This window comes from Aptenodytes forsteri, unplaced genomic scaffold (assembly GCF_000699145.1).
Source record: "Aptenodytes forsteri isolate BGI_AS27 unplaced genomic scaffold, ASM69914v1 Scaffold142, whole genome shotgun sequence".
Lineage (NCBI taxonomy): Eukaryota > Metazoa > Chordata > Aves > Sphenisciformes > Spheniscidae > Aptenodytes > Aptenodytes forsteri.
Window position 1 is genome coordinate 3,891,153 of NW_008794598.1, and position 13,959 is coordinate 3,905,111.

Below are 13,959 nucleotides of genomic sequence, written 5' to 3' on the forward strand. Positions count from 1 at the left end.
GAAGAAGACATGCTACCAGCCAAATGAAAGCCCCCACCCCGCTTTACTAGCGTTTTACCTCCTTTTAGGCAGCGCTATCCCCCTGCCCCACTCGAAGGCAAGGCTTTCTCTGAATCCTCTCTCTCCTCGCAGATCTCGGCCCCGTGCTGCAGTGCAGCGGGCTGTGCTTTCCAGGCACACTCTTCCTTCCCAAACAGACTGGCTTTCTGGCAAAGTCCCCGCTGTACAGCGTGTCCCTCGCAACCCCGCACATTCCTCCTCCTTGCAACAAGGACCTCGGAGCGATAAGGATCTTTGCAAGGCTCCCCAGCGGAAGAGGATGTTTTGGCTGGGAAATTTCGATGGAAAGCAAGGAAAAAGCAAGCCTGGAGGGAGCCTGGCACCTGCTGAGCTTCACTAAGTAATTCCAGGCTCCTGGGAGGACCTGGGCGTGCTGCTGGAGCCGGGCACGGGATGGCGATGGGCGGTCGGGGCTCCTCCTTCCCTTTCCTCGCTGGAGGAAATGCTTCGACAGCCCTGGAAGAGCCGTCTCCAAAGCTGAAGTGCACAGGGAGCCAGGATGGGGACTGGGGGGGCTGTGACAGCGCCCGCCGCTCCCCGGCTTTGCAGGACCCCCCCCCAGGGCAAGGCTGGCACTGGGAGGCGATGAGCCTTGTGGCAGGGAGAGCTGCAAGCTCTCGTGTCTCTGCCCAACCACGGGTCACCCTCAGCACATGCTCCCCTGCCCCGTCCCCCCGCACCCACCCCTGGGTCAGCCTCGGGGCGGGGGGGGGACACCCCCATCCTGGGCAGATGGACACAGCCCGCAGAAATGCCAGCTTGGCATCTCTCTCCTGCCAAGCTGAAGACAAATTCCTGCTGTCACAGTGGCCCTTTGGTAGGCAATTTATTTACCTTGGATGCTGCAGCCTTATCGTTCATGGAAATGTTTATCCTAAATATTTAATAGCAGGACTGCATAAACTGAGGCTTCCTGGGGAAGAAGCCCAGTCGGGGCAGGCACTAACGTCTCTTCCCCTGGTACTGCAAAAGTTAAAGATACTTTCCCACTTCTCCCTAAGAATCACATCCTCAGCGCCTCAAAATCAGATATATTTTAATCTGGCCAGAGGCCTCCTCATCGCTTCCTGATGAGAAACGCAGGAGACCTAACAACAGCCCTTTTAAAAACAACATCCCCGATTCCACTAACTCGTTAAACAGAGAGAGCCTGAAAAGTGCCAACACTCCTATGAGAAAAGACGGGAGAGAGAGAGAGAGGGAGGAAAGAAAAAGCAGGTTATTTATAACGCCAGGCAGCATTAGGGTCTCTTCAGTCTCTCCTGCAAACTGGCTGCTGCCGGGAGGTCACTCCCCAAAAAACCTGCCGAGCCCGTGACCTGCAAGCACAATATTTGATCTGGGATCTAGGGCGGGCACCAGCCTTTGCAAATCGGGAGACACACTCACATGCTGCTTGACACACGGGAGATCCCGGAGAAGAGCAGCGAGGCTTTGGAAAGGAGGCTCTTAGCTTGGTAAGTCCATCTCTATATTTATTATGATTTCTTTTTTTTTTTGTTTTTTTTTTTTTATTTTTTTGAAGCTTGAAGCCCAGCGACACGGGTGGCACAGCTTGAAAGCCAGCACTCCCGAGCCTCCGCGGCGGCGAAGCCCTCTCCTGCTACCCACATCTCTCGCCCCTCTGGCAGCTCCTTGCCCACTTGGCTGGGAGCTGGACACCTACAGCCATCGACACCCAGGTGCGGGCAGTGCCTGCTCACTGCCCCCCTGCCCGGCACAGCTCTGCCCGTCCCGTCTGCCGGGCTGCAGGGGAAGGGGGAGCTGGTTTCATGCCTGGCACAGCAGCAATGGGCCGAGTCCATGGATGGTCACAGACTGGGAAGCCCCTTGCCCCAAAACCTGCTGCCTCTCAGGGTGAGGAGCTGACCCCATTAGCCCGGCAGCCTCCAGCACGGGAGCATGGGCACCGGGAGATGACATGGATCTCATGGCCGGCACACTCAGCTCAGATCCCACCCCAAAAACAGGGCTGAAGCCCACTGGGGAGGGGAGAAGCAACCTTCAAATGAAGCAGGGGACAGCGGTGTCTGCTGAGGACAGGCTCTGGGGTTACCAGTATGTTGAAGGGGGGCACTAGAAAAGGTGGAGGGACCCCATGGATCGGTCCTGCCCCGCACAGAGGGGCCCCCAGCAGCTCTGCATGGGTGGAGAAGCCCCTGTGCAGAGCAGGGCGGCTCTGGTATTTCATCAGGCAGAGTGCCCTGGAGCAGGAGGGAGGAGAAGAAACTCCTCTGCGACTGCCAAGCTCCCCCATTGCACACAGCATCCCGGAGGACCACGTCTCATCTGTCCCTCAGCTGCACGAGCACGCGGAGGGGGAAGGAGGGAGAGAAGGAGAAAGCAAGGGAGCCATGCCTGCCTGCCACCATCTCAATCCCTCTTTTCTTCCAGCACGAGCAGCCTGCCAGGGTGCCTCGGTGGCAGGGCAGCCGCTGCCTCGGAGCAAACTGTGCCCTCTTTGTCTGCCAGGTGAGACATCCCCTCCTCGCTGCGGGGTGGGGACGCGGCGAGGTTTCATCGGGCGACCCCACGGCCATCCCCCTGGCACAGCGAGGAGGGACGCTGGCCCGTGCTCGCACATTGCCCATGCCGCAGCTGCCGGAGCGGAGCTGGCAGCAATGCACCGACAGCCCCACAGCTCTGCGCTCCCAGCCACGTATATAGGAGCCAGCAGGCAGGAGCGACTCCTCTCCCGCTCCGAACAGCACGGCCCTGCGTATTTCCTGGAGGCATTTCAAACTGCCTCGCTCCAGGCCGCTCTGTGTCCTCCTTTAGCACCAAGACGAGGAGTCGGGATGAACGGCCGCAGCTGGAGTCCTCCTGCCACCAGCACCGTGGCATGCCAGCACACTGCCCTGGGCACGGCACGGGGTGGCTGTGAAGCCCACGTGCCAAGCCAAGGGGCTCGGGACAGGTTTGCCTTGCTCTGAGCCCTCTGCCCTGCTCTCTTCTGGATGTCAGCCCTTGGTAGGCTGAATTTCACAAGCAGGGTCCAAGCACTAGGTCTGGTGATGCCTCCTTCTCTCCCTGGTCACACTGGCCTCGAGGGGCCGGCGGATGCTGCCCCTGTTCGTGTCGGGGCTGAGCTCAGGAAATCTAAGCTTGAAAGTGGTTTCATTTCAGAAATAAGCCAGAATTTGTTTACCAGGATTTACATCAGTCCCGAGCAGCATGAGCATCCTGCGTTTCTGTGGGGGAAGGGAGAGCTGGATGAAACCCACAGCGAATCATGTCGCCAGCGAGTGTAGCATAAATATAGCTCCATCGAAATACGCCTTGAGCTCCATCAACCTGTTCTCACAGCTACCGCTCTCCTCCGCTTGGCCGGAGAGTGGCCAAGTCCTTTCTCCTCCCTCCCGCGCAGAGCCAGCGCAGGTGAATCCCGGGTACCTCGGGGCAGAGCTGCGTGACCTTACACAAATTCAGACCATGTGCCCCTATCTCCATCCTCTACTCAGCTGTAACAGAAATACCCATAAGTAAAGATTTTGCAAGCAAATATCCACTGGGATGGAGGTTTCTAGCAGGCCTGAGGTGAAAAGGGAGAAGATCAGGTAACTGCAAACAGGGGACATGTCTGCAAGCTGCGTCTTTTTGGGTAGGATTCACTCAGGTCCCCTGGTTCTCCAGCCCTGCTGCCAAGTGTCACCAACCCCAGGCAGGGCTGCAACCACATCCAACCCCGCCGGATTCCCCGGTCATGGGGTGCAGCTCGCCTGCCTCTAGCCCTTACATCAGACCTGACACTGCTGATGGTTTCCCTCCCCATTTCTCCCCCCGCCAGGTCTCTCCAGCATCAGCACCATGAGTTGGGCCACCGTCCTGATCATCGCTGGGCTCTGCGGAGCCTCCCTGGGCCAGTACAATGAAGAAGAAGACATGGCTTGGTTACAGTACTACATACGGCAGTCCCGTATGTCCTCCTACAACTACATGCCCTACTACGAGGATGAGAACACCCCTTACGTGTACTCCTACCTCCCAGCTCCAGACACGGAGGCAGAGCCCGGCCCTGAACCTCAGCAAGCCCCTTCCTGGCAATGTCCCCAAGAGTGCGATTGCCCCCCTAACTTCTCATCAGCCATGTACTGTGACACCCGTAACCTGAGGTACCTGCCCTTCGTGCCCTCCCGGATGAAATACGTCTACTTCCAGAACAACCAGATCACCGCCATCCAAGAGGGGGCTTTCGACAACGCCACGGAGCTGGAATGGCTCGCACTGCACAACAACCAGATCACCAGTGAGAAGATGGGCAAGAGGGTCTTTGCCAAGCTCAAAAGCCTGGAGAGGTTGTACATGAACAACAACAACCTAACCAAGATGCCCAGCCCTTTGCCCCGGTCCCTGAGAGAGCTCCACTTGTCTTACAATCAGATCTCCAAGGTCCCCTCCAATGCTCTGGAGGGTCTGGAGAACCTCACAGCCCTGTACCTCAGCCACAACTACATTTTTGAGATGGGAGCATCCCTCAAAGGGCTCAGGTCCTTGATCCTTGCTGATCTGAGCTACAATCACCTCAGGAAAGTCCCTGATGGGCTCCCAATGGCCTTGGAACAGCTCTACCTAGAGTACAACTACATCAACGCCATCCCTGATGACTATTTCAAGGTCTCTCCCAAGCTGCTCTATGTACGGATGTCCCACAACAGCCTGACAAATCAAGGTCTCTCTACCAACACTTTCAACAGCAGCAGCATCCTCGAGCTGGACCTCTCTTACAACAGGCTCCAGAAGATCCCCCGGGTCAGCACCAACCTCGAGAACCTCTACCTTCAAGGGAACCAAATCAACGGTGAGCAGAAACACGTCAACCAAAGCGCGGTGGTGCAGGGGGCGGTGGTGCAACAGAGGGATGGGGAGATGGGGATGCAGAGAACCTGTGCCTCCCTGTGGGAGACTACCTGGGGTAATGGTTTGAGCAGGAAGCTGGAATCTGGGAGACTTCTAGGTGGCCCTGGGCAAGGCAGGAATGGTGCCCGTTGTGTCCCAACACACCTGGAGCCGAGAGGCTCCCAGCTCTGAACGCTCCCGTGTGATCCACGGAGCCATTGCAGTGGTTTTACTGAGCATTTATCAGAAGCCTGAGCATCTTCTGGTTAGAGGTGCCAGAAACCAGCTGTCGGTAGAAGTTGATGCACAACCTGGGGAGGGGACTATGGCTTTAGTCCGGCATTGCACACAGGCTGAGGGGTCAGTGACAGAGTGGACAGAGGTGGGGAGTCCCCGCAGCCACGGTCACTGCACGTGGGAACACACATCACCCTGGCCAGCGCTAATGCAGGGGACAGGGACGTACCCTGCGGCGCCCGGCGGTCTGCAGCGCTCGGGGCCAGCTCAGCCCCTTTCTCCAGCCCCTTCTGCTCACCTCCCTCCCCGCCTCGCAGGGCACTGGCACAGCCCGGGCACAGCCCATGGCCCCAAAGCCCCCCAAGGGTCGTGATCTGCAGCCGAGGGGCACATCCTTGCTGTGGGATGGGAGCTCTTCGTTATTAGAGCCATCAACGCAGCATCTTCTGCCAGGACTAAAATTCACTCCACTTAAAACACAAATAAATAAAAGGAACAGATTGTTCTGGGGCTGCTATTTATAAAAATAAGCTAGGGAAAAAAAAACAACCAAGCAATCTCCTGGAAAAATCCAGGCTTGGTCCTCTCACCTGCCAGGCCCCGAGGGCAGGACCCTCCCGGAGCGATGCTGGAGCCCCTGCGCTGTGGGATGGGGACGGGGATGTGTCAGTGCAGCCATCAGCTGTTGCAGAGGAAACACACAACCCCGCACCGGGGAACCGACAGAAACACAAAAACAAGAACAGATTCCCAAATGTTTGCTTTCAGAATTTGTAGCTGTTAACGTCTGCCCACAAATGCCATGAAACCACCCCGGAGCCGTTCAGGCTTTACAGCAGTTTTTCCTTCAGCTGCAGGTTTTGCCGCTGACCTTTAAAGCATCCCCGGGAGCGAGGGGCTGCGGGTCCAAGCAGGCAGCACCAACCTCTCTGGGGGGGCGCATGCCACCCATGGGGCATCAGGGCCGGGGTCGTGCCCCTCCAGCCACACCGGGAGGTCCCCGCTTGCCTCCCCGCACACCCGCAGGGCTTGCAGCCCCCCCAAGCCCCCGGCCTGGGGGCGCAGGGGTCCCCCAGCACCCCGCTGCCTTCCCCAGCAGCATCCCGGCCTGGAGCTTTGCTGCCCTCTAGTCGGTCGCTTCTCTCCCAAATCCTGCACAAAATTTTTGGGAGTTTGTTCCATCTCCTCCCTCCAAACTCAGCCCGGGCTGGCCCGGAGTTTCCCTGCCCGGGGCCGGCAGCAGCGGGTGGCGGATGAACGGAGAGGGGATGTCTGCGGGCATGGGATGGGGACAGGGACGTCCTCCCTCCTGGACACGCTGCCTGGCTAGTCCCGCAGCGGCCAGGGGACTCGGGGGCCGGAGGCTGCAGCGTACGAAGCCTCACAAGGGAGGCTGCAAAGGCAATTCCCGATAAAAAGCAATGTTTCATCTGACTCCACCCGGCTTTTTCCTTACGAGCGCTCCAGCCAGGCTGGGCAAAGGCAGCCGAGGGCGGGCGCTGCCACCACTTCCAAACCCTGGAACAGGCACAAACTCACAGGCTCCTTCTGACTGCAGCTAGAAGCATCAGCTACTCTTTTAGCTTAAGAGCGGAGGGTCTCGAGTCCACATTTGCAGGAATGATTGGTGATTTAGGGGTGTTTTCATTTTTTTCCTGCCCATCTTAACAAAAACCGGCTCTCAGAGGTCAGTACCCACAGACCCATCTCCAGAGCAGCCCCCCTTGACATTTCCCACATCGCTCCCCAAAGATCAGTCGCATCACGAAGGTTAGATAGAGCCGGGGCCAAAGCCAATGCTCAGCTCTCTGTCTCCTCTCCCCCCGCAGAGTTCTCCATCAGCAGCTTCTGCACCGTGGTGGACGTCATGAACTACTCCAGGCTCCAGGTCCTGCGGCTCGACGGGAACGAGATCAAGCGAAACGCGGTGCCCCCCGACGCCCCGCTGTGCCTGCGGCGTGCCACCGTCATCGAGATCTAGCCTGGCCCCCGCCTGGCCCCCTCCCCATCCTCAGGACTTGGCTCTCCCTTTCCTGGGGAGACACTCACTCCCGTTTTAATGCAGCTTGACAGTTTGACTTGGCTTCTGCAATAGTGCAATAAGGGTACTCCAACACCAGCCCGTGCAGGTGGGTGGGATCCATTCATCCCCAAACACTCCCTCTTCCCAGCTCTCTGGCCACGCAGGGTGGAACAGGTCCCAGCACAGTTCCCCCTCTGTCCCCACCACAGCCACCCCCCCACAGCGCTGCACCCCCATTCACCTTCTCCCCCGGTTTGGGTGGGATGCAGGTGGGATGGGGAAGAGCTCATCCCACCTCCGAAACATGGCACTGAGCATCCGACCCCAGCGGGGAGGGCTTCAGGCATGGGTCCTGCAGAACCAGCAGATTTAAAGTGACTCACCCTGGGCCAGGTGCCAGCGGTCACTGGGAGGAGCATCCAGGAGGTTGGGAGCTACACGAGTAAAGGGTTAAAGATTTCCCGGCTGCCAGCATCCCTCAGCCTAGGATGGGGAAGAGCATATCCACTCTTTCCCCTCCATTTTTCCCCCCTTCCATCAGCTTCCTGCTCCAGAGAGAAAGGAGAGAAACCTTTCTTGCTGCTGCCGAGCGGCTGTCAGCTGCTGAGCTTAGAGAGAAACACCCTGAGAAACAGCCTGTTAGCGGGCCGTGGCCGAGGGGGGGTCTCACATCTTCCTCCCAGACCACTGGTTCAGGGCAGGACCGGGGGCGAGGGATGGGGCAGTTCCCGGTGCCGTCACCCCCGGCTGCCTGGGGAGCCCCGGCACGTCCAGCTCCATCCCACCCACTGGCTCGGCTCCCAGCTCCCTCCCTGCCCAGGCAACCGGGGTCTCCCATTTTAAAAAAAATTTAAAAAAAAAAAAAAAGAAAAACACACAAAGACAAAAAAGCGGGCAGGCCGCGCCCCCCCGCCGCACGCCTGAATTCGCCAAACACACCGTTCCTTGGACGGTTTAGTTTGAGAACCAAAGGGGCAGCTGAGCTTTGGACTTTGGATCGCGGTGACGCGTGCATCCGCCGCACGTCTGAATTCGCCAAACACACCCAGCTTGGTTCCTTGGACGGTTTAGTTTGAGAACCAAAGGGGCAGCTGAGCTTTGGAGATGACCTGCAAAGCTGAAGAGGTCATCCAGACCCTCCGCGTTTAAACTGCATGCTAACACTATAGAAACAAAAACCCAAAAAAACCTGTACTATCACTGACGCATGAACTGTAGATATCATACCGACGAATAAAGCCCTTCCTGTAACTGCACCAAACGTGTCTGAGGAATCCCAAACGCAGGGTCTGAGCATCTGGGGCTGCTCCGAGCCGCCCTGAGCACTGTAACCTCCCCTCCTGCAGACCAGATCTTTCTGCAGACATAATCCGGGCTGGATTTGCCGTCTAGTGGTTGTACCAGACACGACATGTGCGTACGCTGCCTTCCTGGCACCGAGGAGCTGCCACTCCAGCACATCCCAGATGGGGTCCATGCAAGGACATTTATAGGAGGAAAAAATACACATGGAAAAGTGTCAGTTGAGAGAGGGAAGGGATGGCGGTGCCACTGGCACAGTACTTCTGGTAGTTATTTTCCAGATGCTTTCATGTTCTCCAGTCTTCAGCCCCGCTTATTTTTAACAGCTAAGCTGGGGGATGCTTAAAAAAAAAATTCACATGGGCAGGATTTTTACAGACCGGGAGTCGCACCGAAAGCGCCATTTCCCAGCCTGCGAGCCTCTCCTCAGCACACCGGGGGCCCGCTTGGCTCTGGGTTGGTGCCAGCCGGGGAGGCAGAGCCTGCGGGTGCTCCGTGGGGTGCAGGAGGTGGGTGTCCCCGCTGGCCTTCCCCAAACAGACCTGGTCCCTGGCCCTGGCCAGGGGCAGCCCCCCAACTCCAGCTGAGGCTCTTGCAGAAGCCAGGCAGGAGGAGAGGCAAGAAGACCCCACTCCATCCCCTCGGGACACCCCCTTCCCCATCCTCTCCTGTGTCCCAGGGCAGCAAAGGGACATGCACATCCGCATCGTGACCTCCCACAGCCAAACCCCATTCCTTGCAGAGATGCGAATCCTCCCGGCGGCACCAGGACCGGGGACCCCGAACCGAGGGGATCCCACTGCACGCCCAGCTGGCTGAGGAGCCCAGGGCTGTCACTAGATGTCGGCGTTGCCTGTCACATGTGGCCCTGTCCAGCCTGGCAGCGTGGCCCTGGCTTTCCCTCCCCAAGGCCACGTCCCCAGAGAGCAGCACCCAGGTTCGGGAGCTGCCCTGCACCCAGGGGTGCCCACCACAGCCGGTACTTGCTTGGGCAAGGCTGGGCTGAGACACAGGGTGAAACCCAGCTCCGCCCAGGGAAAAAAGGGCTCAGAGGGAGGCAAACCTGACCCTGCTTCTGAGATAGCGAGAGACGAACGATGCTTGTGCTGGGCTCCCTCAAAGGCTGGCAGCGGGGCAGCATGGGGGAGTGGGCTCTGCAGAGAGGGAGAGCGCCCCAAGCCCCCGCGGACGTGCAGCCGGTCGGCTCCAACGCAGGTGCCTGTTGGCATCTGGGACCAGCTCTGATCTTTCTGCCATCAGCCCCCAGGACAGGGGCCACAGCCCATCCTCCTCCTCCTTCCCTGTGGCAGCATCCAGCAGGCCAGGCGGGAGGGGGACAGGGACAGGACTACAAGCACCCGAGCCCACGCCATGTCTCCATGCTCTTCAAAAGCAGCAGGGGACGATGTTTGCAGGATCCACCTACAAACCGGCCGAGCACCACGCTCCTCCTCGTGCTCGAGAGCTGCCCGGGCACCAGCACGCACTGCTCCTTGTTCCCAGGTCAGGTTTTTTGCCTCAGAGCATCCGCACCCCTTCCCAAATCAACACCAGCCTGCAGGAGCCGAAGGGGATGGGGGTCCAGGGGATGTTTGGAGGGAGGCCCCAGCCCATCACCTCCGAGGAGACCTAGCAGCAGAGTCTGCTGCTAGCAGAACAAAACCCTGGAGAAGCAGCCACCCAATGCTGCTTCCAGCAGCTGCTTTCTCCACGCCGGGCGATTGCTGATTTACACCAGCTGGGGCACTGGCTCTGCATCCCGCAGGGGTGGAGGTGAGGGGGCAGAGGGTCAGGGCAACCCACCGCCCTGCCATTCCCCCTCCCCAAAAAAAAGGGGGAGACCCCATTGGTCCTGGGCGAGCCCACGGGCGCCCAATCACCGCCTTGTTGTGGTGGGGATAGCAGGGATGGGGGCTTGGCCCCCCTCCTCATCCCCTTCCTCCTCCTCCTCCGGTTGCTGGGAGGAGGTGCGGGGTCTGGGGGGCCCCAGCAGGCTGTATCCCACCGGGAAGGAGGAGGAGGGGGGAGTGCAGGGCTTTGTCCAGATCCACAGAGAAGCATAAAGGAGGGGGAAACCCCAAACCAACCAAAAAGGAGCTCCCCAGCCCCCTTGGAGGTGTGCCCCGAGCACAGAGGCTTTGTGGGGCTGCTGCAGGACGTACCAGCAGCTGCAGCCCCCTCAAAGTCATATTTGGACTGTGGGCTCCTCCCAAGGACTCTCTTTGGGTGGGATGTCAAAGACACCCTGCTGCTCCTGCCAGACCCGCTGCCACCCGCCATCACCCCGTGTCTGCAGAGGGGCTCAGGCCACGGGACAGGCAGGATTTCTCCAGAGCTCCCCCGAAAACTCCCAGATTTCATCTCCGCTTCTTTCCAGCCTCTTCCCCCAGATTCTCTTCCCCTCCTCGCTTTTTTTCCCCCTTTGCAGCATCCATCAGCTCAAGTGCTTCCCAGGCTGTTTGCAAACATCCCTTTAGGAGGATGTTTCCCCAGGAAGAGCAGGATTTGTGTTTAAAAACAACCCCTCAAAATATTTTCCTTTGAGAAGTACACAAGAAAGCAGGGAGGCAGCGGGCGATGGGTTTGACCCTAACTTGGCTGGAGGAGTCCGGGGTGGGCAGAGCCACCCCCCCCAGTCAAGGGACGTGAGCTCCAGGCAGAGCACCGTCCCTGTGCTTCAAATTCGGCATGTGAGCATTTGCAGAGCCGGCGTGAGTCACGGCCCAGGGAAGTGTAACCCGGCGTCACGTCCTTCAGCGCTTCCCTTTGCTCAATTCTTCTCAGACTTAACCTAAAACCTTTATTGAGTGGAGGAGTTGCGAGGACAAAAGGATCGGTGGCCAGGTCACGGCTGCCACCGCCCCGCCTAGCCACCTGGACCCCCCCGCCACGCCTAGCCATCTGCAGACGTGCTCGCAATGTGACGGGCAATAAGCAATAAAAGTTAATAAGCTGCTTGGATCCAGCCCACGGCAGCTGTGACATGTGACATGAGAGATAAGAAAACTGCAGAGGCAGGGGGGGAGTGGGGGAGAAAAAAGGGCCGGGGGGCAGGGTCCCGCCTCCCCCCGCCACGCCTAGCCATCTGCAGACGTGCTCGCAATGTGACGGGCAATAAAAGTTGATTATTAATAAGCTGCTTGGATCCAGCCCACGGCAGCTGTGACATTGCTGGGAAGAGATAAGAAAACTGCAGAGGCAGCGGGAAAAGACGCCGGGGAGGGGCCCGGCGCATCGCCGGCGGAGATCACCAGGACCCCTCGCCTCTCCGGCATCACTCGGGGATGAGCCGGGGTCCCATTTCACAGAGGAGCAGACTGAGGCTTGGAGGAACGGGGAGGGTCCTGCTCTCACAGCTCCACATCAGGAGTAAAATGGAGATGGGATTTCGGTGCTTGGGATTTTGGGTCTCGGGATTTTGGGTCTCAGGATTTTGGGTCTCTCCACCCGGCTCCAGGAGGACGCGTAGCTTGGGGGCTAGAGCAGCTTGTGGGGGTCAGTCCCCTCCAAGGGACCGAACGCTTTGCGGGGACCACTGGGGAAAGGCGGTCCCGCTCCCCGCACGCCCCCAGCAGTGTTTGGGCATGGGGGAGAGGGCCGGGCCGGAAATTCCCAATCTGTTCAGCCCCCATTCTTGCCTCCCCTTTTGTTTCACTCGCCATCTGTCCCGCAACCCCGCACGCCCCGCGCTCCCACTGCACGTGCCGTAAATATCAAAATGGGCTTTGTCTCTGCTTCAAAAGGCAGCGTGGCCCCCGCGCCCCAGCCCTGCCGCGGCCCCCAGCCCTCCCCAGCAGCGGGGGTTCTGGGTTTGGGGGGGACAGGCTCAGCGTCACCCTTCTCCCTCCTCCTGCCCCAGCAGGTTTTCGGGTCAGCGCTAAGAGGGGGTGGGGTGCATTGGTCTGACACCGCAACCATCCATAGGATCCAGGAGCACGGCCTTGGGGCTGGAGCTGAACCCCATCACCAAAGTCACTCCAAAGGGGAGAAGGAAGAAAAAGGAAAGCTCAGCCCCCTGCACGCTGGCGGAGCTCGGCACAGACCCCTGGCAGACTCTGCATCCCTGGGCTAAGCAGGGCTGTGCCCCGAAACGGTGCCACGGTCTGCGCTGACCGCCCGGAGGGGATTTTGCTGGGGCAGATCTCAGCCAGTCCCTCTGCAGTCCCCCCTCGTGCTTTAAGGGAGCACCACGGTCAGGGTGTCAGCCCCAATCCAGACTTTTAACTCACAACAGAGCAGCAAACGAGTCAGCAAGGGCAGCTGCTCCGCTCCAGCCCCGTCCTTCCCCTTTTCTGTTTTATCCGGTGCTATAATAGAAATAAACTCCCTGGTAAAAGGGCATTGTCAGAGGGAAAATGGGCCTCGCCCTTCGTCTGGCAGCTGGGAACGCCGGGGACGCGCAGGGCTTAGGGATATTGTTGCCCGCAGCCAGTTCCCAGTAACACATTTCCCGGCGGTTTTCCAAAGGCGCGGGTGTTGCATTCACACGGGGGGTGTTGCATCCCCGCAGCAGCAACACCGAGAGCTGCCCCTTCCCCGCAGGGCCAGGTACTGCCGTGCCAGGCGCAGGGATACCCACAGGGACGAGTGGCCTTTGCAGAGGGGCCAGTGGCAGGTACCAACCCCGCGAGGGATGCCCTAACACATCCTGACACGAGCTGGCAGGTCCTGGGGCGCAGACCCCAGCACCACGCTTAAATCCTTCTCCTTCTGCCTTGTTACTGCTGGTTGGGACAAGAGGCTAGCAGGGACCGTAGCAGTAGTAGCCACAGGCAAAGCTCGGACATGGGTCGCGAGACACTCCTGGGTCAGTGCCACCGGTGTGGAGATGTGGCAGAGGGGGGAGCCCCATGAGCCCTCCTCCCTCCTCCGGCGCTCCCCGGAGCTGGGAAACATGCTCTCCCAAACACGCAGGGCTCATCCCAGCTGCCAGCTCCAGGCTGGGCCCGGAGATGCAGCTCAGCAGAAAGCAGATGATGAGGAAAGCAAGCGGCTCAAAGCCCTGAACAAAACCCAGGCAGCTGGTGAGACTCACATGCCCGGCTGGAACCTGCCCCGGGCTCTGCGCGCCTGTCCCAGACACAGACACTGCTCCACCAGGAAGCACAAACTGCACCGGGGCAGCGAACGCAGCCTCTGGCTGCTCCCACCATCCCGGCTGCCTGTGCCCTGCCCTCTCCTTGCTGCTACTGTCAGGGCATGGCGTCTCTCACGGACGGGGGCACAGCATCACTTGGGGACAGGGGCATGGTGTCCCTCAAGGACGGGGCACGGCATCCCTTGGGGGCAGGGGCACAGCATCCCTTGGAGATGGGGGCATAGCATCCCTTAGTGACAGGGACACAGCGTCCCTGGGGATGGCAGGGCACGCTGTCTCTGTGTGGCAACACAGCCTCGGGTCCTTGAGGGACGCACCCCACTAGCATCAGCAGCCGTGGCTTCTGCCTGCTGCAGCACAGAACATGTTGGGGCGCCTCACTCTGCCCGGCGAGCTCGCAGGG

The 13,959-nt window shown here is 59.5% G+C and overlaps 1 protein-coding gene across 1 annotated transcript; it reads left to right on the forward strand.

Moving 5' to 3' along the window:
• The first annotated feature begins 1,294 nt into the window (after positions 1 to 1,294).
• Positions 1,295 to 7,948, forward strand: FMOD (fibromodulin). Its single transcript, XM_009272810.2, has 3 exons — positions 1,295 to 1,517; positions 3,848 to 4,858; positions 6,963 to 7,948. The coding sequence occupies exons 2-3, from the start codon at positions 3,868 to 3,870 to the stop codon at positions 7,112 to 7,114; spliced, it is 1,143 nt and encodes a 380-aa protein (XP_009271085.1). The 5' UTR covers positions 1,295 to 1,517; positions 3,848 to 3,867; the 3' UTR covers positions 7,115 to 7,948.
• Positions 7,949 to 13,959: the final 6,011 nt, after the last annotated feature.